At 35.4% G+C, this 22,674-nt stretch overlaps 1 protein-coding gene across 1 annotated transcript in view; it reads right to left on the bottom strand.

The window, feature by feature from the left end:
* Positions 1 to 2,982: 2,982 nt before the first annotated feature.
* IGF1 (insulin like growth factor 1) overlaps positions 2,983 to 22,674 on the bottom strand; it is a 55,541-nt gene continuing 35,849 nt past the window's right edge. The window contains exons 3-4 of the mRNA XM_054803429.1: positions 18,832 to 19,013; positions 2,983 to 11,208 (exon numbers count right to left, since the gene is read on the bottom strand). Coding sequence (XP_054659404.1) covers positions 11,149 to 11,208; positions 18,832 to 19,013 — 242 coding nt within the window. The 3' untranslated portion in view covers positions 2,983 to 11,148. The remainder of the gene's footprint in view (positions 11,209 to 18,831; positions 19,014 to 22,674) is intronic.

Raw genomic sequence — 22,674 nt, 5'->3', positions numbered from 1 at the left:
AAGAGCAGGTGATATATGGAACAGAAGGAAAAAGCAAACAAAGAGAGTGAAAACATTACTTAGTGGAGAAAGCACATGCTGAGAAGCTGAGTCCTGGAGGGCTTGGAGTCTGGTCCAAAGACAGTGCATTTTAACTGAAATGGTTGTATTTAAGGTCAAGTTCAAGCACTCCCCAAACAAACAAAACCAACCCAGTGGTAATCTGGAAATCCTGCTTTAATCTTTGTTTTATCTCAGTTTGACTAACACTTTTCTTCCTGTTCTGTTCAATTTCTTTTCAATGTTTTGGTTGTCAAAATATAGAGATGACAAATGACTTTTCAGAAAGCCAGCAGAAAATCTGTGTACCACGGATGCATAGTGCAACATGTGCAAACTGTTATGAATGTTAATTGCTCTGTCATCCTCTCAGTTGGTAAAACATACTTCTCAGAGGTAATTCCTTTTCACAGAGATGAAAGATTGGCTTAGAATCACCACTAATCAACTTTGTCTAAAAAGTATATACAAGAGATATAATAAGCAAAAAAATATAAGGTTGTAAGCCAAAATTAAGGCAATAATGTGTAAATAAAGGTATTTTTAACCAAGTGTAAAACAGGATGAAAATACAGGATGAAACTGCACATAGCTGAATGAAGTTGCCCAAGTAAAAAAAAAAATCAGTTTAGATCTCCACACACAATGTCAATTTTGCACTAATAAAATAAGAATTTCTTCCATGACATTTTTAACAGCTGCTGTTGATAGTCCTAATTTTCAGTAAGCTTCCAGAAGTCCTGCTGGCCTTCAAGTAGCAATGGATTTTTAGACTGATTTTTCTCTTTAGCTGTGATCCAAAATGAGTTCCAAGTTAGGGCACTAAATAGAATAATTTCTGAATAAGTCAATATCCAGGCTTGGTTAATCTGCAACAGCTCTTTGATCAAAAGGTTCTATAAATTAAATTATCTGCATCTGAGGAAGTGCACAATTGAAGAAAGGAGCTGGCCACTAAAGTTTTGATTTTTTCTGAACTATTAGTAAGTTCTTAGACATTTTCTTAATCCTGGTGAAGTGTTCTTATTTTGATTGTGTTAGTATAGCTTACTATACAGTTGTATTTATTAACAAGTACATGTTGTTCACACAAGATTGAAAACTTACGGTAATATATGCAATACATATGATTAAAAACTTTGAAAAATTGTGATTAAGTTTACAAATGAATGGATTGTTGAAATGTTCCTTGGCCGCATTGGCAAATCCACAAGTTGTTGTGGTTTCTGTTAACTGGATCTCATCATCAGAAAGTAAGAATGAAAATATGTTTATTATTGTTGGGTGATTATTTTTAAACTGAAATCTCCATAAATTGCTCAAGTTTTACAATAAGACAGTGCAGGTCTGAAAATTATTGGCTGTGAATTTTTTATGAAGGCTATTACTTTAGGGATTGTGCACTTAGAGATCGTGCACTTAGAGTCTAGAATGACTGCTATGTCAGCAGGATAAAAATACAAGAAGTCAGAGTAAAGATCAGATGGGGAAACCAGTCCAGGAAACAGTTTTGCACTGTAGGCAAAATCAATATCTAAGGAAAAAGGCTAGAACAGGGCAACATGTAGTGAGACTTTCCTACACTCCGTTGATTAACAATTTGGGGACTTCCTGGGCTAGAGGCCTTGTTGTGTCTATTTGCGCTTGCAGTGGTAAGGCTGTCCTCAGGCCTCCCAGAACCATGAGTTCACTGGCAGAGTGAAGCATTGCCCACAACAAAAGAAGATGGAATTATGGAGCACTTAAGTGGAGACACAGACGTTCTTGGAACCACGTAGAATACATATGAGGGTGATGAGGGATTTATGCAGTGTTGTTGTGAGCCTGTTATCATATTAGAAAGGTTATGGCAAGTGTGGGAGCTTAGTGACTGAAAATACAAACATTGCACCCATCTGAGAGGGCCAGGATCTGTGGAGACGGAAGTTGGCCTCAGTACCTGTAAAATTATAGAAAACAATCTTCCTGGAACCTGTTTACAAGAACCTGAAAGACAAGACGGCAAGGGAACAGCCAGCATGGATTTACCAAGGCGTAACCATGCCTGATCGACCTGATTGCCTTACTATCGCCCATAAACTTTGTGTTTTTACCATTCATCCTTTCTCCAGCTCATTCAGGAAAGCGTTGAAGAATATGGGTGCTAGAACAGATTGCATCAGGATTTCACGTATGCGATCCCTCCTGATTTATCTTTTCTGCTTTTTAATCAGCTGTGTGCACATATGAAGAACTTCCCTCTCGTTCCATGACAGTTTAGTGGTTTTAAGAACTTTGGATGAGGGACCTAATTTACAAGAATTTTGGAAATCCAAGATCACTCTGATCTTCCTTGACTACATGCTTGTCCTTTCCTCCAAAGAACTCCCAACAGATTTCTGAGTCTTAACTCCACAACAACCATCTTTCTTTTCCTGCAAGATACCATGTTTATCATATAATATTTATTCACATACCCACAGATTCTGTTCTTGAGAACAATTTAAGTGATAGAGATATAAGGCATAGTAGTTTGTAGTTCTTTAAATGTCCCTTGGATATCTTTGGAAGAGTCAGTATACATTAGCTACCACCTAGTTCTTATATAGCAAGGAGCTTTTCAGTGAGTGGCTGTATACCAGAGTTCAGATATCTTCATCTGTGGGTAAATACAGTCTGTTCCTGTTTATTCATTACTATTAATTTTATCTATAGGTTCCATAATTCCTTCTGCTGACACTTCATTTTATCAAGGCTCTTGAGCCACTAGCTAACTCTCCATGTCAGTCCTACCTCAGGAGTGAAGCCTGCTCATCCTGTTAAGGTATGTCCTGATTTTGGTGTATTCTGAGAATTGAAATGTATATGCCAAGGAAGAGCTAGGAAGAATGCAAATTACTGCAAAATCTAGGTGGATGAGGAATTTTCAACGCATTTTTTTATTAACCATAATCCTTTATTAGACCTCACAGAGGTGTAAACTATACATACAAATACATTAGAAAGATACCCTCTTAACAGTAATGCTTCACATTTTGGACCTGATACCAAGAGGGTTGCAAACATTTCAGTACATTCTACAAACCAAAGGGTGCATTAGCCTTTATGTATACAGAGTGACAAAGCCCTTTACTGAAATCAAAGTAGATAAAAGTGAAAATCAGTCAACTACCTCTTCCAACCTTTACCTACCATAAATGCATATAAAAGCCTTTAAAAGCATGAATACACTATTATTTATGGAGCAAAGTTTACTGTTCTAGACAGCTTGTAGAGAGAGGGGAAGAGAATGGTCAAGATGGCATTACATGAACTGCAAACTAGCAAAAATTCTTGATTTTTTTAATGTTTGTACATATTAAGAGCTTCGTTTTTTGATTTATTGGTTGTTACTAGAAAAGCTTATAAGTGCTAAATGGGGAGAATAGCGCAACAAAGACATTGTTGAGGTATTTGGGGGATTCTGCAACACAATGATGTTACATACACAGTATGAAATATTATTTGTCATCAAGTAGTGACATTGTACTATGAGTAAGCACAAGAAAATAAAAAAAGAAAGAATAAATCCAGTTAGAACTTTAATAGAGAGTTTAAATGGTTTTTAGTGAACGAACATTTAACACTTGTCACTGTTTGGTTATAATGACTTGAAATGTTAATAGTAGCATTATTCAGTAGTGAAATCAGAAATTCATGTATCCACATTCATGCTTGCATCATGGAAACCCCAGTCTTAGCCAGGATACCAACTGAAGTCCAACAGTGAAGAAAGGGAAGACAGTTAATATTCCTGTTGGAAAGGGTGTCCTCCTGAAAACCAAGTGCTATTGATCTCTTCATTTAGCACTTCTGAGTGGCTTTGCAGATAATTTGGGAGGAGAGAAAGCTCATGTATGATTTGATTATCAGCAGCAGGTGGTGCTGCTTCTTCTACTTTAACTTGTTTCCTAAAATCCTGAGGCTTGATAAACATGTTTAATATTCAACCCAAAGACTCCAAGGATTAAGAAACTATAACACAGAACCATCACATCCTGATAAAAGCAACGTGAAGTATCAGACCACAGGTGAAGCTGTTCAGAACATTACAAAGTACCAGTATGCTTTCAGTAGAGCATTTTATGACTCATGTTTGATGAGACTCAGTTTAATCAGGCAACTGTTATTATTATACACTTTTAACAATTGTTTTTTCATCTTGCACAGGATTTCTATAGAATTCAGTTGAACTAATTCCTTAGAAATGGTAATAAATTAAAAGGTAAGATTTATATACTGTATCATGCAGCATAACTTGCACGTGCTTTATTATATTCAAACTTGTCTCTAAATGGAAATAATGAAAAGTATTATAATTCTTATGCAGTTTTTATATGCACTTGATTTGAAATTCTAATCTAAAAAAGAAAAAAAAATTAAGATAGAATTCATCCCTGTGCACAAAATAAGGACATTGTACTTCTTTCACTGGTAGCACTTTAGTCTATTGGTCTTGGATCCTTTGTCTGATCATTGCTAAAGTGAGCTTTTTCATACCGTAAACCAGGTTAATGCCAGTGAACCAGGAAGAGTGGAACATTCATTTGATTTTAAAATTTACAAAGCTAAATATTTCATTACAAAATATGAATTTCATTGAATCAGATGTAAATATAGTTATCTGGTTAAACCTTTTTCTCTAACACGAGTATGTGAAGCATGATCTTATTTATCAAGATAGTGTCCTTTTTGTTCTGCAGGTATTTTGTTGTTGCTTTAGAGGAATGAGATGATACTAATGAATGTAAAATACAGTAAGATCGAATGCCTTTGATTTAGTTAAAAAAATGGTTCATACCTTTAAAATGCAGAAAAAGAAATAATATCCCAACTGTAATTGTGCTGTTTCTTAAGAACTTCAGTCTAGTGTGAATATGTAAATATTGTAGGTGGGTGTATGTATGTTAAATATTTGTGGGAAAGAATGTTTAGCAGCAGAAGTATCATGTTGATGCTTTTTATGACTTTTCTGAGCCAAGCTGGCAAAATAAAAAGTTGCTGAAGAATACAGAGAAATCAAAAGTTATTATAAATAATTTGGGATATAGGAATTTACAGTGCAAAGTCTTTCCACTTCTGAAATAGTTAAGGGTCCTATAGAGAGGCATGAATTATTCTTACAAAAAAGGTCTAATTAAAACTTAATAATTGAGGTGATATTATTAAATGACAGGTATTTTCATTCTTCTCTGTTTATTTTACCCATTATTCTTATTTTGAAGGAATGCTTACACTTCTGTTAAGTGAGATTTTTTTATCTGGAGAAGAATGAAATAAAACAAAATTTTTAAATGAAAGTTTTCATAATAAGGCCCTCAGTTAATATTTTGTATCTATACTTAAGCAGATACATAGATTTGCCTGATGATAGCAAAGTGTCTTATGATTTAAAAATTAGGTCATTTCTTTAGGTGTGAAAAACAAAGATAGGATCTAACTTGTGACACCCATCTTATACAATGTTCTTCTAAAATTAAATTCCAATTGGATTATTGAATATCATCCATGAGAAATAATGTGTTAAAAGCAAGAAGTTCAAATTTTACTTGAGAGGAAAAAGAAAAAAAGCATAATATACACGTGTGCACACACACACACACACACACATACACACATTATAACTGTGTATATATATACACATATACATATATATGCCTATATATGTATATATCTATATATAGATACACACATACTTTATGCAACTAGTATAAGATTTCCTAATGTAAGCATCAAGGAGGTCCTTCTTGTTTTGGTCTCTGCTAGACTGGTATCTCTATACTGTACTATATGTAATCAAGTTTCAGATATTCCCATAACACCCTTCATGTAAAAAATCAAAGAAGATTTATATATATCAGATACTGTGTGTTCAGACAGTTATAGTCCAGTAGAATATTCCAATGCTGTGAGAAGCAAAATGTATAGTGTAGGATTTGAATGAGTAAAAACTTTGTGTTAATAACTTTTTTCCTTCTTTCAAGACAACTTTAATCTAGTTGCTTTACTTAATGCTACTTCCACACATGAATTGGATAATTAGTAATCTCATCAAGGCAAATTCTTTATTTTTCGTGGATTATACCCAAGAGGAAAAATTCTTTATCGGTTGAAAGCCTCATCTCCTCCTCCTTACCCCTGCCCCCCAAATGAAAGCAAAGTGAATCAAATCAAAACAACCCCCAACAAAACAAAGAGACAAACAATAAAATTATATTGTAATAGTGTTTTAACTAGGTTTGCTGGGGGAAGGGGGAGGGAGGAATGAATGTTGGGTTTGAAGAGAAGTTTGGCATTTGGAAGACTTGTTTGCACTGAACAGTATCCTTAAAAGAGGGCCCAGTATAGGTTGAGTCCCCAAATAAATTATTACTATTCCTTTTCAGACTAAAAATAAAACATTTTAAATATATTGATTATACCTTCATCAGAACATAAGTATTCTATCTAGCCTATAGGTTCCAAGAATCTCTATTTGGGCTTAACTTACCATCATTTCAAAACAAAACAATGAAATGTGAAATTGTGCACATTAGGATGTTCATAGTGACCACATAAAGTTTAAAAAAAAAAAAATAAAAACAAAAATCACAGACTGTTAGCCATACATTTCAACTTTTTCTCACAATTTGGAACTGATGAGAATTAAAAATCAGTTTCATGTTAGGAATATTTATTTCTTTGTTCCTTGTTAAAATCAGATGCATTTTTTGTGGTTTTGGTTTGTTTTTTTTTTTCCAAAGAATATTGACTTTTGGGGGGCATGGCATGAGTGAGAAGGTAATCAGGTAAAAATAAAAACATGTGCTTAATGAAAGTCTCCATCATATCATGCCACTGACTTTAAGCCAAACTCTACACTGATTTCAGGCTAGATTGTGGCTTAAAAATCTTTGGTATGATATAGGACTCTCATTAATATGAACAGGCTTTCAGTCATATCCATTGTTCCCTGACTTTAAATGCTTTTCTTCATCTATATTTCTGACTTGGAGTAAAGATTCAGAATTGCATTTCAAGTCTATGAATTTTTGTGGCATTTTGACTCTTATTCCTGCCCCATCTCCATTGATTTAAGATTTCTTTGCCATTGCTCAGTGACAAAAAGTTGAAAAGTTATGGCTAGTTGTATTTCTATTTTAATAACCATACCTATATAATTGTCATTTTCATACATTAAAAAAATATTTATGCTTTCTTTTATATTTTAGTCAAGTACTTTCTTAAACAAAACAATAGCACCACTTTGGCATTGTTGGCCAAATCAGTAACAGGTAAAGTAAATATGCATACACTTCTCTGAACTTGTCTTATCACGCACTTGCTTGTTAAAATGGAGAACCAAGAAGACTCAGTGCTTGGCCTGGAGTCTTCATTAATCAACTTTAACCACTGATACTAAGTCAACAACTGGCTCATGGGACAACTGAACATAGCTACTAGTTTTGTATGGAATTCATTTCTGTAAAGAAAGCCTACCCTTTATTCATTCTTTAATCTTAAAAAAGGGATTGACGCTGTGATCTGTCTTGGGCAAAAGGTGCCGCCTTTAATGTATCTACAGGGACTGAATGCAATATCCCGTTATTTGATTTTCTTTTCTCTCTTGACTGAATGGTACAAGTGAGCCTCATACAAGTCTTTCACACAAATCTAAGTGTAGGTTTGTAAAGTACATTTTGGGCAGAATATAGAATTTATTCATTTTCCATTTAAACTCTTAATGATTAATTATTGTTGCTACGGAGATGAGGCTCAAATTTCGCTACCTTGATAAAAGAGATGTATTAACTTCAGTGACATTCTGTGTAATAATTGGAGTTTTATGTCTATTCTAGAATGCAAAAATATGTGACTTCTTTCATGTGATTTACATGATATGGAAGGATGGGGAGTGGAATTTTCCTTACCACTTAAGTGATTTATGATAATGGCATCCACTGGGGCCCTGTTCCTAAATATCTGGAGTGCTTTTGAAAATCCAGCTGAACCCTTCAATTTCTCTAATTAGAAGTTTTTCAAGTCAGACTGCTTTGTACTTTTGGGAGAGAGATGTTTTGGCTCATGCTTCAACTTCTTTAAGTAGCGGATTTATTGAGATTATTAAGCTAATGCAGCCCTTTATCTTTCACACTGACTGGTATATCATGTGCTCCCTGCCATATGACTGGAGATTTCTTACAAAACTGTGCATTTCCCCTCCATGCATTTCTCACCTCTACAGTGGTGGAGCTACTCTCCATTTTATGATATCATTTATTCACCAGTAAAGAAAAGTGTTGCCTTTGAAGCTTGTAGCTATTCATATTTATTGTATTTTCTTTCAAGAATTGGTCTAATTTGTTTAGACAGTTGCCAAGCTCTGATGTTAGATATTGCTGTCTGTGAATGACATTTTCGAATTATGATTTCTCAACAGGAGAAATATGGTGGCATGAATGTGAGTGCATGAATCCCAAGATAAGACCAAAATGTGAATTAATTTACAGGAATTAAATAGCACAATGATGTGTGGTTATTAATTTATGTTAACAATGCATCTGTAAAATGTTATCTACAAAGAAACTTGCCACCACAGAGATCTGCAAATTGCTTTTTGCGCTCACATCTTTCCTCCCTCCTCCCCTTAGAACTTCAGAGGAGGTAAGAGATAGAAAGAATCATAGGACATGAAGTATGTATTATGTCTGTGACATCACAATAACGGATTATTCTTAGAATGCATTTCAGAATTCTTAACAGCCACTGAAGTAAAAATACTTCCCTCTCCATCCCCTCCACCAAAAAATGTCCTGTATGAGCTGTGATAGATATCAGAATTGCTACCTCTGTTTATTGAATTGGTGGTAAATAATTTAGGTTAGTTTCCCATCTGTTTCTCTGTACTTTTTCAACATAACTATCTCAGTCAGTGACAGCTGTGGCATGTTCTTTTTATTCATTTACTGTTCTGCTTTTACATTGTGATGGCAGCCTATTGCGCCTATAAACGTGCATCTCGCAGAAAGCAGAGGGTTTAAAGGATTGCATAGGAACACATCACACTTTCCTTTGAAAAAAAAACGAAACCCAAATTTTCTGTGGGAATAAAAAAGGAACTATAATAATTTGCTAGACTTTTAAGACCTACCTTTCCTGTCTGTTTCACAAGAAACTATTGAGGAGCCGTACAATATGCAGTCTGCAGAGATTCTTCTCGTGTTTTAATCAATAGTTCAGCCATCTACTCCCACAGATGTAGTAGAAAGTAAGGCAGATTTGAGCCTTTGAAGAGAGATACTTCCTTTACAGATCTAATCTAACATCTCCCTAATTGCTCCCTTCATACAGTATGCTCCCTGTCCTCTTTGGGGCTGACCAAGGGATACTTCATCCCTTGTCTGAGTTTACTGCGTACAGGGTGATGGGGGGAAGAAGTTGAGTGGAACCACGTTGCAGTTCTGGACAGGGTGGAACAGTGCGTTGTCCCCTGCCTTCTCTTCCCTTCTTTCAGAGAGAAGTTTATTGCTCACCTTGGGACGCTGTTGGCTGCCTATCCCCCTTCGCTGCATGGCCGATCTAGTACTGAGTTGACTTACAAAAATGGAGCATAGGACACAGTGTTAGTCAAGGTAGAATCAGTGCAGTAGCTATCAAGATTACATGGCAGAGATTATCCAGAAGTATATGTCTCCCACAAGAGTGCGTGAAAGGCTATTGTAAGCAGCAGTTCGAAGGTTCATCTCTTCTTGGGGACTCTTTCTACGCTGTAATTTGGTGATTAGCTTACCTTTTCTGATGTACAGAGAGATGCAGCAGCCTAATTGACAGTCAACTTAGTCACATCTGATTGTGGAAAGAATTAAAATGGCAGAGAACTTGAGTAATCCTCTGTTACATTTGAATAGAGTGCTGATGTTTCAGAAAGACTTAGGCCCTGATGGGCTACCCTTTGAAGGCATTTGAGGGCTGTTTTTCAAATTTGAGGCCTTCTCCGGGCCTAGGCATCTGTGAATTTGTGTTCCACGTGACTGTAAGTGAAACCACCACCATTCAAACATCTAAAAGGAAACAAGTATCTGAATTTTCTTTTGAATATGGGAAAGTTATTTCCATGTTGTAATCTGAAGCTGTTTTAGTTCATTTAAACTGAATATTTTTAAAACTGTTTTGTTATTTGATCTTTGGCTTGATCTTTCCATATTTGCTTTTACCTATTACCGTTTTGGCCAGACCCTTTCATGTAACAAACTATAAAATAGCACCGTTGTACTATAAAACAGAGATTTTTACATACTGTTTGATATATGTGTATTATTGATATGCTAAATTTTACATACTGCATTATATGGAGGAAGAAAGAAGTTACCTATACTGTTGCAAAATAATTACCTGGAAGAATCATTAATGGTTTGAGAGCCTATGTATGCTTTAACTGCTTTTAAAAATCTTTTGTCTCACAAATAGCAATAAACTGCATCTTTGCAAGAGAAGGAAAAAATAAAACTGTCTTAAAACAAATGCATCTATAACCCATATTCTGTCAAAATGCCACAGATGGAATTAATGGATGTTTAAAACTGTATATGTTACCTTACTGCTGCTGTTACTGGGAATGTCAAACTGTGCAAATATGAAGGGGTAGACAAACAATGTTATCAGACACTGTAAAACAAACAGCCTGTTGCTTGTATAGAAGTGCAAATAAAAAAACCACCACTTAGACAAGGCTGATGAATGACTCCAGCAGCCAGTGTTCATAGGTTAATTTAGTGCAATTGGATCCATCAAAGGCCCATAAATTTGTAGGCTTTTGAGGGGCACAGGACTTTAAGAGATTTTGTGCAGGACATTTAAAACAGGTTAACAGTAATCTATCAACCACAGAAATTTTTAGCTCTGGGCTGGTTAAAATGTTCTGTTCTCTAAAGACTTAATATTGGAATGTTTAGTTGCATTGTTCACTGGGAGAATGCCCATTGGTTGAGATTGCATCAAGCTTATTAAACCATAGGTTTTTTTAAGTCTTCCAATGTTTAACAAATAATTTATTTACAGCAAAGTATCCTGCAGATGGCACATTCATTCTTCGTTCTTGTGGATGGCATGTTCTTACATTCTGTAGTTTCTGTTTCCTGTGTTCCCTCTACTTGTATTCTTCAAATGCACTTCCTGAAGGTATAGAAAAAAAAAATTATTCCAGATAGGTTTTAATACACTGTATGACCACAAAACTTACATTACTGGGAAAACAGTTATCCTGAATGCTGGAAATGTTAGAGCCCTTCTGCCCGTGCACAGAGAACATAACTATACAAAACCTCTGTACATTAAATTCCCTGTTCTAGGCATAAACACTTTGATTGCTGTCGTTGCTGATCTTGGCAGAGGAAACATCTGCATACTGGAACCTGGATGAGCTCAGACATACAGAAGGTACTGAAGATTTTCTTTCTTTCGGAACAAGGACATTTGCAAAAGCAGGGGTCAGGGAACTTCAGAGTTGTAACTGCAGGATTTATGGAGCCTCCTGGGCTTTGGTACCCAGTGGTCAGAGGTTTTCAAAATTGCTGAGTGGGACTCTTACCTACATTTTGCATAAATGCTATATTAGATATGTAAGGTTTTTGTTGGATAAGGCCTTTAGGAGGATAAAAACTGTGGGTTCACTGCAGGAGCTGCAGCCAAATAATTTGTATTTTCAAAAAGAGACTGGGTGATGTGCCAGGCAAATCGAGAGGGCTTTGGAATGAATAATGCCCTCAGTTCACTGTTGTTCCATGCACAGGCCAGTTTCCAGCAGCAGCGATGGGTGTGGCATATATCTTTCAATTTGATGTCCTTATTTGCCATGCTGGTAAATATTAGCTGGGCCCAAGTCTTTGCACATTCTGTACCAGACTAGAGGCAGAATTGTTAAGTGACTCTCCATATCCTCATAATCCTCATCAGAAGTAAAATTCTTAGTTAACTGAAATCATGTCTGTTGTCCGAAGAAAAGCCAAAAATAAAAAATCTTCCTGAGAAAGGGGAGGCATGTGTATGCAGCCCTACCACTGCATTAGCTGCTATTTAAGCAACCACCCCCCTCCCCCCTGCAAAAAAAGAAAGGTAATCTCTAAAATTTAAAAAGTAATTAAAGTTTTGCTTTTTGTCTGCTTTTCTGATGGACAGAAAGAAAATGAAAGCTGATTTGGTGCATTACAGTAGTTTTGTGGGGTTTTTTAATGATTTGCTATATAAAATACTATTCTATATATAACCTTTCTGTTTGCCTCCAGTATCTACTAAACATAAAATAAATCGGAAACTGGCAAAGGATCACAAAACTTGAGCTCACATAGAACTTATTAATTTATACTGGTTTTGGATTGGGTTCTGAATGGATGAGTTGAACTATTATTTTCAGAATGTAAAAAAACCCCAAGCAGTACTAGTAATTGTTCAATTAATTTTACTACCACCAAGTAACAACACTGAGCCAAACTAAAATTTATCATCACTGACAAGCCAAACTTGTTAATAGCAAAGTATTCATAATGAAGAAGTGTCTTTGTTAGGAATCTGCCATTCTAGGTGTTCTTAGTCAGAAATGCAATACTAAATGAGTAAGAAGAGATTAATCATCTAGTCACTATTCCCGTGATCAGTTCAGTAGGACACTGGCTTGTCTTCATCAAATTTTGCTAATACCACTATAGAATATCTTCCTTAGCATGGATCAAATACAGAAAGAGAAATGTCAACAGAATTCTGCTAATTATTGTTGTTAATAATTTTTGCTGTTTTGTTGCCTGTTCCTCTTCCAGCTTTTCCAAAACTACGTTTTTTTGTTTTTAGTTTTCCCTAAGTTGTTAGTTCTCACCCTGAAGTACTCATTCTGGATGAACCTTTTAATTCTCACTGATTTTCACTAAAACAGTCATTGCAGCACTTCACGGGAGTCTGCCACCATTAAGGATCCTGCCTTATGCTACAAATGTTTATATTGGTAACAGTGAACTAAGAAAACCGGCATTCTGGGTTTTTTTTCCTCATGGAAATAAAGCAAAATATCCTCACCAATGCTACCCCTAGGTTCTCCTCTTTGAAGTGAGTTTACTAGCATATAGGAAAAGTTACATGCTACATTTTATTTGCAAAATTCTTAGAAGCTGCACACTTACAGTCTATAAAATGGATAGTGCAACATATTTATTATGAAACATCAGCCATTTTTCATTTCAGTGGCTTTCAAAGTAGATTGAAAATTAACTATGTCTCCCAAATGAAAATATAATGTTTTTCCACTACTGTTGTTGTCTGACTTTAAAATGGCTTTACCATCCAAACAAAGTGAATACTAAAATGCAGCAGGGTTTCAGTTATAGCTTTTAATACTGACATGTAGATGGAAAAACAGCTGTCATAATACACAGGCTAGCTTTGAAACTGAGGGAAGATGGCAGGTTACTTTTAGAACAGTTTCTCCTCTGGAATCAGCATTTTGATGAATAACTACAAAGAAGTGGCACTTGTGGTGGCAGCAGTAACATGCATGCCAGGAAATGCTTTGACCCACATAACACATTTTTTCAAGTATGCAATGTTGAGACCATTGGAAAAAAAAAAGTGTGAATGCCTGAATCAGGTTCTCAGACCTGTATTTGTACTGGTATAGAAAATCTTGCCTTATTTCTCAAGTCTTTGAAAAAAAGGTAGTTAGAAATAAAATTATCTGTGATGCTTGTTTCCTTATCAGATCCTCTGAGCTGGTGTTCATACCCAGGCAAAGGCAATAAGCATTTTAAGATGACAGACGCAAAATGTCCGCTTTGCAGAAGTTGGTTGATGAACAGAGAAGCGCAGACTTCTAATCTGTCACCTTAAGCATGGATCTTTTGGAGACAGGGCAGTAGTAACATAAGGATAACAACTATCTCAGTGATAGGAAAGGTCGTTTAACTAAGATGGAAGGGTATTGGGAAGCATGCAGCAGCATCCTATTAGGACGGGCATTCAAACCTCATATTGGCATTAAAAGATCTCTTGCTTTATTGGTAATAAATGGAAAGTCTAATGTTTGTAGTAACAGACACGACATCTTAGCTATGAACTCTCTGGGCTCTCTTTGAAAGCTTTTTAGTTCTTTGAGCACTGTGAGCAGTAACGTAATAATAAGGCTGGAGAGTAAGCAATGGGGCAAGTAATTTTCTGAAGTGAAGAGGCCAAGTTCTATCTGTTACACCTAAAGGTTCCCTCTTTGGCTTGGTAATGTGGCATGGTTGTAATAATAGAAATTAGGATTAGTGCCATTGTGCATATTTTGGCCTGTAAATATATCTGTGAGTTGATACTGAGCCAATTACAAAAGAATCTGCCAATTTTAGAAAGATTAATGAAAAATAATGCGATACTTTTTCTGTTTTCTTAATGGCATTTTCTTAAACTAAAAATATTAACATCTTTTCCCTCTCTTAGTCCTACTTAGAATTTATTTAATTTTTGAAGATTAGATAAAATCTGAAAAGGATTTTCAGGAGAATCCACTTTTTATTGATACATTTTTGGTATATATATTTCTGTGTATTTTCCCCATATGAGGCCTAAAGAAGAAGAAGGACTAAAAATCTGAGGAAGAGGAAAAAATATACCAAGATGTACACCTCTTTGGTCCTTTTGCTCAGGGTGCAAGGGGAGGGCATAGCACTATTTTTTTTTTTTCCCCTTTTCTTTACTTACTGGATTTTAAAATCAGCCTTACCAGTGTTCACATTTATGTAATAATTTTCAAGGTACCTTGTAGCCTTAAAATAAGAACTTTGTGCCACTGGTTCTGTAACACTGCTTCATTCAAAAAGGTCAGAGTCTTCCCTCACGTACCCAGCTGTTGTGGAAATAGCTCCATTATCTCCTTTGCTTGAATAGAGAACAGTTGTGTTTCAAAGTTCTATTCAGTAGTTTTCCAAATTGCTCTTAAAACTTAATTTACTTAAGGGTAAATAGACTAAACTTTTATTAGCATTTCTCAGAAGAGAAAGAAACGAATGAAAGAAAAACTAGACAGAACCATGTACACTGAAGACAGAACTTTAATTGCCCTTCTTGCTCTTGTTTCAGTCTAAAACTCTAAACATAAACTTAGTGCAAAAATAGGTGAAGCCATTACTTTGCTTTCCAGCACAGATACTGAAAGCTTCTCCCTGTTCCTTACTCTTACCTTACTAGCTGATGTATTTGCTCATTAAAAGAGATTTTATTCTGAAAGCAATGTCAACAAATATTCTCATAGTTTTAGGTTAAAAAAAAATCTTGATCTGTAATGTTCTTTGGTTTCACACCTGTTCTCTTTGTTAAAAATTCAGGGACATCTTTCGTGGGTTTAGAAATGCTGATATATGATTGTGTTTCCTTTAATAATGTCTGCTCATGTACATAATTAGCTGCAATTAAGATAGAATTTTATAATGGCTTAGTATTATGCAGTTGAACATGTCCTATTTTTTATCAGTTCTGGCAAGATGAATACCTAAGTATCTCTCATTTTTTAACAGTAAGGATTTTATTGAAAGCTTTCAACAGAGTATTCAAATAGAGTAAACAAAACAGGCTTTGGATGAGCATAATTGATGAGTGATCAGTTAATGAGTGAACAACAGATTCTACAGGTTGGTTGGATTTCTTTCTTCATTTCTTTTGTTTGTGAATCTGTGAAGTATGCTGTGTATATAATACCCCTAAGCATATTATAACAATGTGTTTATTTTTTACTTTTCAATATACTTTTATATCTATTTGTGAGGAAAGGTCTTAGAACAGGACAAATAATGGTCCTATGGAGAAAGAAATATTTTGTTTCTTAGCTACAAACAAACAAAACTCCACACATACAGTCTCTGTAATTGGATTAAAGCTAGTTCTTGATGTTGGCCTTATAGCAGCAAATAGGCATTTCTGGGGTTCCCAGCCCACGCTAATCATTCAGTGCCTGGCCCTCATCATTCAGATCTGTGCGTGTAGAGTAGCAACACTTGTTTGTAATGTGATGACTAAGATCAGCATTAACACAACCTATAAACAGAACAACAGCTCTGCTTCATTGAACTAAGTTATTCTACCAAATTGTGCATAGGAGGAATGATCCGATCAAGGAACTGGGAAAGCAGACCACTTACTTACTTACAAAGCCACTTATACCAAAAATCAAATCCTGGATTTGTCTATTAAAAAGGTGAGGAGATACCAAATAAAAACTATATTAGAAGTATGAAAGGCATAAGAAACTTGTATATGAAATCCGAGAGTAAGCCTACATTTTATATATTCCACTTAATCCTGCCTTAAATCTTGTATCTAAACAAGAAAATATTGAAGAAGTCATATATATTATATATATTTTTCCTTTATATGTATAAGATATGTATCTCATATATAACATATAATATTGAGAAAGAAAAATATTATAAAGCAGAAAAAATTGTTCAATTGAAAAATAATTTTACTTTAGTATAATTAATTTTTTATTAAAATCAGTGACATATCAACACTATGAATTAGCTAAATGCATTCATATTGGGGGAGCCTATGCAAAGAAGAAAGTATGAACATAGCATTGTCTTTCTTAATGGAGGCATGTACAGCTGACTTCAAAAAGAAAAAAAAATAATTACATGATAATATGTACCAGAGCTTTTTCACAGAGTTTTTCTTAATGAATTCTGTTTCTCTTCTCTTCCCTTCCCTGTATTTTTCTTTTATCTGAATAATAGTTTCTCCTACCCCTTCTGTATTTTTGTTTCATCAATCTAATTTTCTTCATCCACAGATATTAATGAAAATTTCAGTTTGTTTTTCCTATCAAATTTCTGTTATTTTATCGCCAAGTTCCCGTCAAGAAACATTTATGATATTACTGCTTCTCTTCGCCTCTCTCCTCCTTTTCACATATATTTTCTTTAAAGGTGTTGTTTTCTTTAATATGAATTTTTCTCTATTTTTATTTTCTCTCCCCTTTCCTCAAAATCCTGTCTTTTCTGTGTGATGCACCATGGCTTATTTAATTCTTCATTATTTCTCATCTTCTCAGCTTCTTTGGTCTAATTCACTCCCCCTCCTTTTCCTCTGCTCCTCATTGTCCTTTTGCTGTCCTTTTCACCCCTTGATTTTTTTTCTCCTTGTAATTTCTTGGAAACTAGATTCTCTCAATTACTACATACTCTTAATTTTTTTCTTCTTCTAGTATCCCCTCTTGAACACTACCTCCTCTGCTGCTGCAGAAAGATGCAAGGCCTTTCTTGTGTTCCTTCCTGTTCTGTGAGAAAAGTGTTTTCCTGCCTATCTTTCGAACTCAGAAGAGGACAGCTGCCTAAAGAATGACATCGTTTCTTAGCCCTCCAAGGAGAGTGGTGTGGAGGTCCATCAGAGACCTGGCAGGTATCTTGTCTCTTTTTACTTGAAGTTACAGAATGTTTTACCCATCACCTTAGCAACAATTTTGGAAGGAGCACACAAATTACTGGCCAGGCCTGTTTTCTTTTTTTTTCCACAAGCCTTAAATATATCTGTGCCCAGACAGGAATAAACGGCGGGTTCTCTTGGCTCTAGTTGAGCTCTACGTGAAGACGACTTGACTACTTGTCATGTGTGCCTTTTGAGATGTTCATGGCTAAGGTGATAGTTCCCAGGAAGAATCATACAGCCACTACTTTAAAAGGCTGAAAACTTTTGAGAAAGAGGTGAAAGGATTCCATTCTATGGATTGACTCACGGAAAAGAAATGCATGCTGGAACGATTACAATTGTTCTTTTCATAAGGATGATGTTAAGGAAATTAGTGTATAGTGCTTGTTTCCTGACTTCCTATGAAATCTTAGGATTTCATGCAGTTCCATTTCTTACAAGAGAAAATTTTCAGATAACTGCAGGAGTGGGGCCAACATATGTGTAGGACAGACAGGGTCAACAGCAATAAAATATATCACTAAAGGCTTACAGCAGATGACAGATAACATGTGAACCAGATGTTCAGAACAGGAGACACAGTTGGACATGAGCTTAATGGTATTCTAGTCTAAGAAGGGTTTTCTGAGTTATAGGCGCTGTTGAGGAGAGATGAGATTTAACTACATATATATACAGTATATCTAGTACAACAGGAACAAAAATCTGGATACTCTGAACTCCAAAACAAATAATACCAATGAATATTTGAAGCACTTGGTGAATATACATATTAAACATTAAATAGTTAAAATTAAGTATGTAATGATTGCAGTGACTATCCAGTTAATTTAGTTCTGATAGATAAAAAATTTTAAAAAAAGCTAAAATAATGAGGAAAGAAAAAAATAATTTGCTCATTTACATGTAAAATGAATAGCAGAAGCGCTGTGTTTTCCCTCTTGATCACTCACTCCACCTCTTCCTGGCAAGGAAGGATGAGTGAGGAGGTTCTGGATAGATCAGTTGTTAAACATTCAGTGTTTGGTTTCTCTTTCGAAAGAAGTCTTAGGTGCTATTTATGATTGGATGATGTGAGTACTTGTCATTTACTGCCCAGTAGCAGGATAAAACCTCACAACTACTAGCTTAGCAAGTCCATGTTTTATTCAGTGTTCTAAGAGATGAGATGGATAGAACACACCAGTTCCTACTTATTTCCTGCCATGGACGCTATTTCCCAAAAACCCACTACATCTGAGTGTCCCTAGTAGGCAGAACACATCAGTGGTTTTCTATGTTACCAGCCTTGACAGAATTTTCCTTCCCTGAAATAGGTAGGTAGAGCTTCCCCCCCACCGCCCCGGCCTGGCCTACCTTTTGTGCTTTTGGCATATCAGTGTGGCGCTGAGCACGTACAGAGCGTGCAGATTTAGGTGGCTTTATTGGAGCACAATACATCTCCAGCCTCCTCAGGTCACAACTCTGGAAGCAGCATTCATCCACTATTCCCTTGTGGTGTAAGCGTCTACTGCTGGATCCATACCCTGTAGGCTTACCTATTCAAAACACAAATGGAAAGTTTTTATGTTAGAAAGAAAACGCAAAGATCTCAGCAGCAATCATGTTAAGTTGCATTATTTTAACTGAATCACCGATGACAGTTGTAGAGGCTGCCTGTGTGTATCTATTCTAAGCCCCTGCTCTCAGATACAGCTTCGAAAGATATTCCTGGAAATGGCCAGCTTTGATCTCTGTCTATGGGTGGTTGCTATTTAAGTATTTGAGCAAAATTGTATCTTCTTAGAAAAGTATTATTAAAAGATTTTCTTGAACTGTTTTGGCATTGAAAATGGAGAGGGAGGAATGGCATTTAGAAGCCTTGGAAAGGAAACTTGCCCTTTAGCTTTTGGATGAAAACTGATTGTGCTGACTGAGGTAGCTAGTGTTTAAAGATCATAGATCATGCCTCTGTTGTAGGCAAGTATTTTCTAATGAGAAAGGCTACACTGAGCCACTATGTGAAGCCAGAGTGTGTTCCAAAGGGGAACTAAATACTGTATACCACTGCACAGGCTGTAAGATCTGCAAACTCAAAAACTAGTTGGAAGCAGGAAATAAGGTAATAAAATAACCATTGAAATGCAGCAAAAATAGGAAGATGGCTCATGGAACAGATACAAGCAGAAGATTTGCTGTTCTATAGCTCTGCACAAGATAGGAAATGGGACTGACATAACACGATTTTTCTCTGTGTTGTGTTGGCACTGGGCATCTGTAGAAACTATTTGATTGGCAAATAATTTGGATTTTTAACTCAGCTCCAGGGTGACATTTTCATTCATATAACTCTTCCACTCTCCTCCCCAACCCCCCTCCCCGGCCCAAGATTACAGACCCATTATTTCCTGGGCTTGTTTGTATGCAACCCAGTTGGATGTGCAGTTGCCCTTTTATGACCAACTAGACATGAAGGAACAGCAATCACAAAACCAAAACCAAACAAACAAAAGTAGTTGCCTGCTTACTACATCTATTTTAAAATTCTGGTAGAATTTGGTTTAAGACAGTAAAATTCTGAAAAGATTAAATGTTTTGTTTTGACATTTTCAGCATTAAATGTTTCCATTTACAGAATTACCCACATTGGTTAAGAACCCAAAAATATGGAAAAAAGGAAAGAAAATTGCACCAAGAGCCAAAAAAATGAAGGAACTCAATTCAGTCAGCTCTACCAATTTTTTTTTCTTGCTTTCGCCCCCCCCCCCCCCCGCCCCTTCAGTTTTATCACCAAAAATCTGTTATTCAGAGTTTGGCAGGAGTTTATGTTTTAAGAAATTACTAAAGCTAGATAAAGGATAAGGGTATCAAAAAAGATGAAAATTCAGTTTCTCTTTGGGAACGTATTACCTCCAATGCTTATACAGCAAATTCTAGGTTAATATTGATATACTCATCCTGCAGTTGTCAATTTGAAGACAACACTGCATTTTGCAATGCTCTGTGGTTAAAACATATGTATGTCCCCTGATGAAGAACCCTTGAGGCCTTAGTACATCCGTAAATGAAAAGACCTCTAGTGGTAAAGTATGTCTAACATTTTAGCCAGCAATACAGTCAGCTAAGAACTAACTATCCCTATGAGCTTTGTAAATCCAGACAATAGGTTTTTAAATGTCTTTTTTTCCAGGGACTGTAAATTAAACAAAAAGAAAAACATGCTTACTTAGTATATTACAATCCACTGAGGGCCTCTATATTGTATGTTGCCTGCTAAATTATTTGTTTCATAAGACTAAACAGAACAGCAAGCCAGGAGTAGATTACAGTAATATTTTGATTTGTCTGTGTGTGTGTGTATTGTTTTCTGTGTATCACTGAAAAGTATTATAAATATTAAGGCACAGAGTTTTAGGGTTTTTTCCCAGACTATTTTCACTCACTGAGTTATATTATAAAGTACAAGTTTTTCCCTGGAGATTTTTCCAAAGTCTGTTAATCAATTGTCTTATCCTAATACTTTTAAAATTTAGCAGTCATGATAAAATGTGGAGTGTCATTACTGTGTGGGATACCCAGAGCCGTTCCACATTTTGTCTTACTCCTACTTAAAACATGGAAGGGCAAATTCTGTTCCTGGGTATGCAGATGTAAGTCTTTCTAATAGATCCAGCTGAACTGTAAGTACAAGTAGTCGATTAGTTAAGCTTACCTTTCTTTTCTTAGTCTGCCAATTTGTCATAGGCAAAAACACTCTAAAAGCTTCTGTTCAAGAATTTTCCTTTAAATGGTATTAGATAGCAGCTAATAGGCATAAAGGTTTGGTTGATTCCCTGGCTACTGCTAGCAATAAAAAAAAGGATGGACAGTTCATTGGTTGGTTTCATCTGGCTTATCATGACCTATCTACCAAGAAAAGAAGTTACCTATTTAAAAATTCTATCAATCCAATAGAAGATTGCAGGATTATTTTGCACTTCTAAGAATCTTACAAATGTTAGGTCCTCATGACGTTCATGCTAGGTAGATAAGATTACCTCTAGGTGACAAAATTTAGAATCGATAAGAAAACGTGCTGCTCAAGAACTTCCATGAGTTAACGATAGAACTTGATAGAAGAAATCTTCCTTCCATGAGTAGCAAGACTATAAATGTCTTTAACTTGTAAAATCCATTAGCAAAACAAGTGTCCTTGTTCTTTACTGAAGCCAATTATCTACCCTGTAGAGCACTTATTAGGTTTTTTTTCTCAGTGTTACATTTTGGTCAGAATGATCTAAGAAAGACTAATGACTGGTAGTGGCATTTTTTGTTATATGAAGGGGTTATAAAGGTAATAGTCACATGAAATGTAAAGTTTGAAAGGTCTCAAAAATGTTGTTGTTTAATAAGATTAACATTTAGCTTTGTCATGATTAAAGCTAAACATGTACTGGTTGTTAGAGGTTGTCTGGGGTTTTGTTTTGTTTTGTTTTGTTTTTCTTTAAGTCTTTCATCTCCTTTAACAATCAATAGTTCTTTCCAATTTGTCTGTGTTGAGCCTGTACTTATACAGCATTGTTTGTATTTTGCCATTTAAAATTTAGCTCAGTTATATAATCTGATGCTTTCTTTCTTTAATTATTTTTTACTCAAGACATAAGAAAAAAAAGTGACATGCAATGGGTTATATAGTGTTCTACTAGTTTATCAGTATCATTTATTGTACAAAATTTATGACTTTTTGGTAAATACATTCATTTCAACAGGAATACATTTGATTTTTCTTTGCCAGTACATAAAGTAAAGGAACTAGAGCCATGCACTCTAATGTCTAATAACATCACTGATTTATTTGCGTATGATGTCTTCCCAATAAGTTAAGCAGGGACTTATGCATATTTTTTTAGTTAGTTAGAAGTTGTCAATTCTGAGTTTTATTCTCATCTAGCTACTATCTTGTTGCGTGATTATGTGGAAGTTATTTTAACCTTCAGTGTGTGCATTTAACCATTTATAAAGTTGATAAAATACCTTGAATGCCCCATGAAGCATTGCCTGCATTATTTAGTAATCGGTAGCAATATTTCTCCTGCACTATCATATGCATAAATAGTTAATACAAATCCTGAATCCTGGAATCTTTCAGGTGAAAAATCTCAGTGTACTGCAAAATTATTTGTACTGTAGCCATTCCAAAGACATTTACGAGTTGTTTTTCTTTCTGACATAATAATAACT

This window comes from Grus americana, chromosome 1 (genome assembly GCF_028858705.1).
Source record: "Grus americana isolate bGruAme1 chromosome 1, bGruAme1.mat, whole genome shotgun sequence".
NCBI lineage: Eukaryota > Metazoa > Chordata > Aves > Gruiformes > Gruidae > Grus > Grus americana.
The sequence above is the reverse complement of the archived record's forward strand: the minus strand, read 5'-3'. Positions and strand labels throughout refer to the sequence as shown.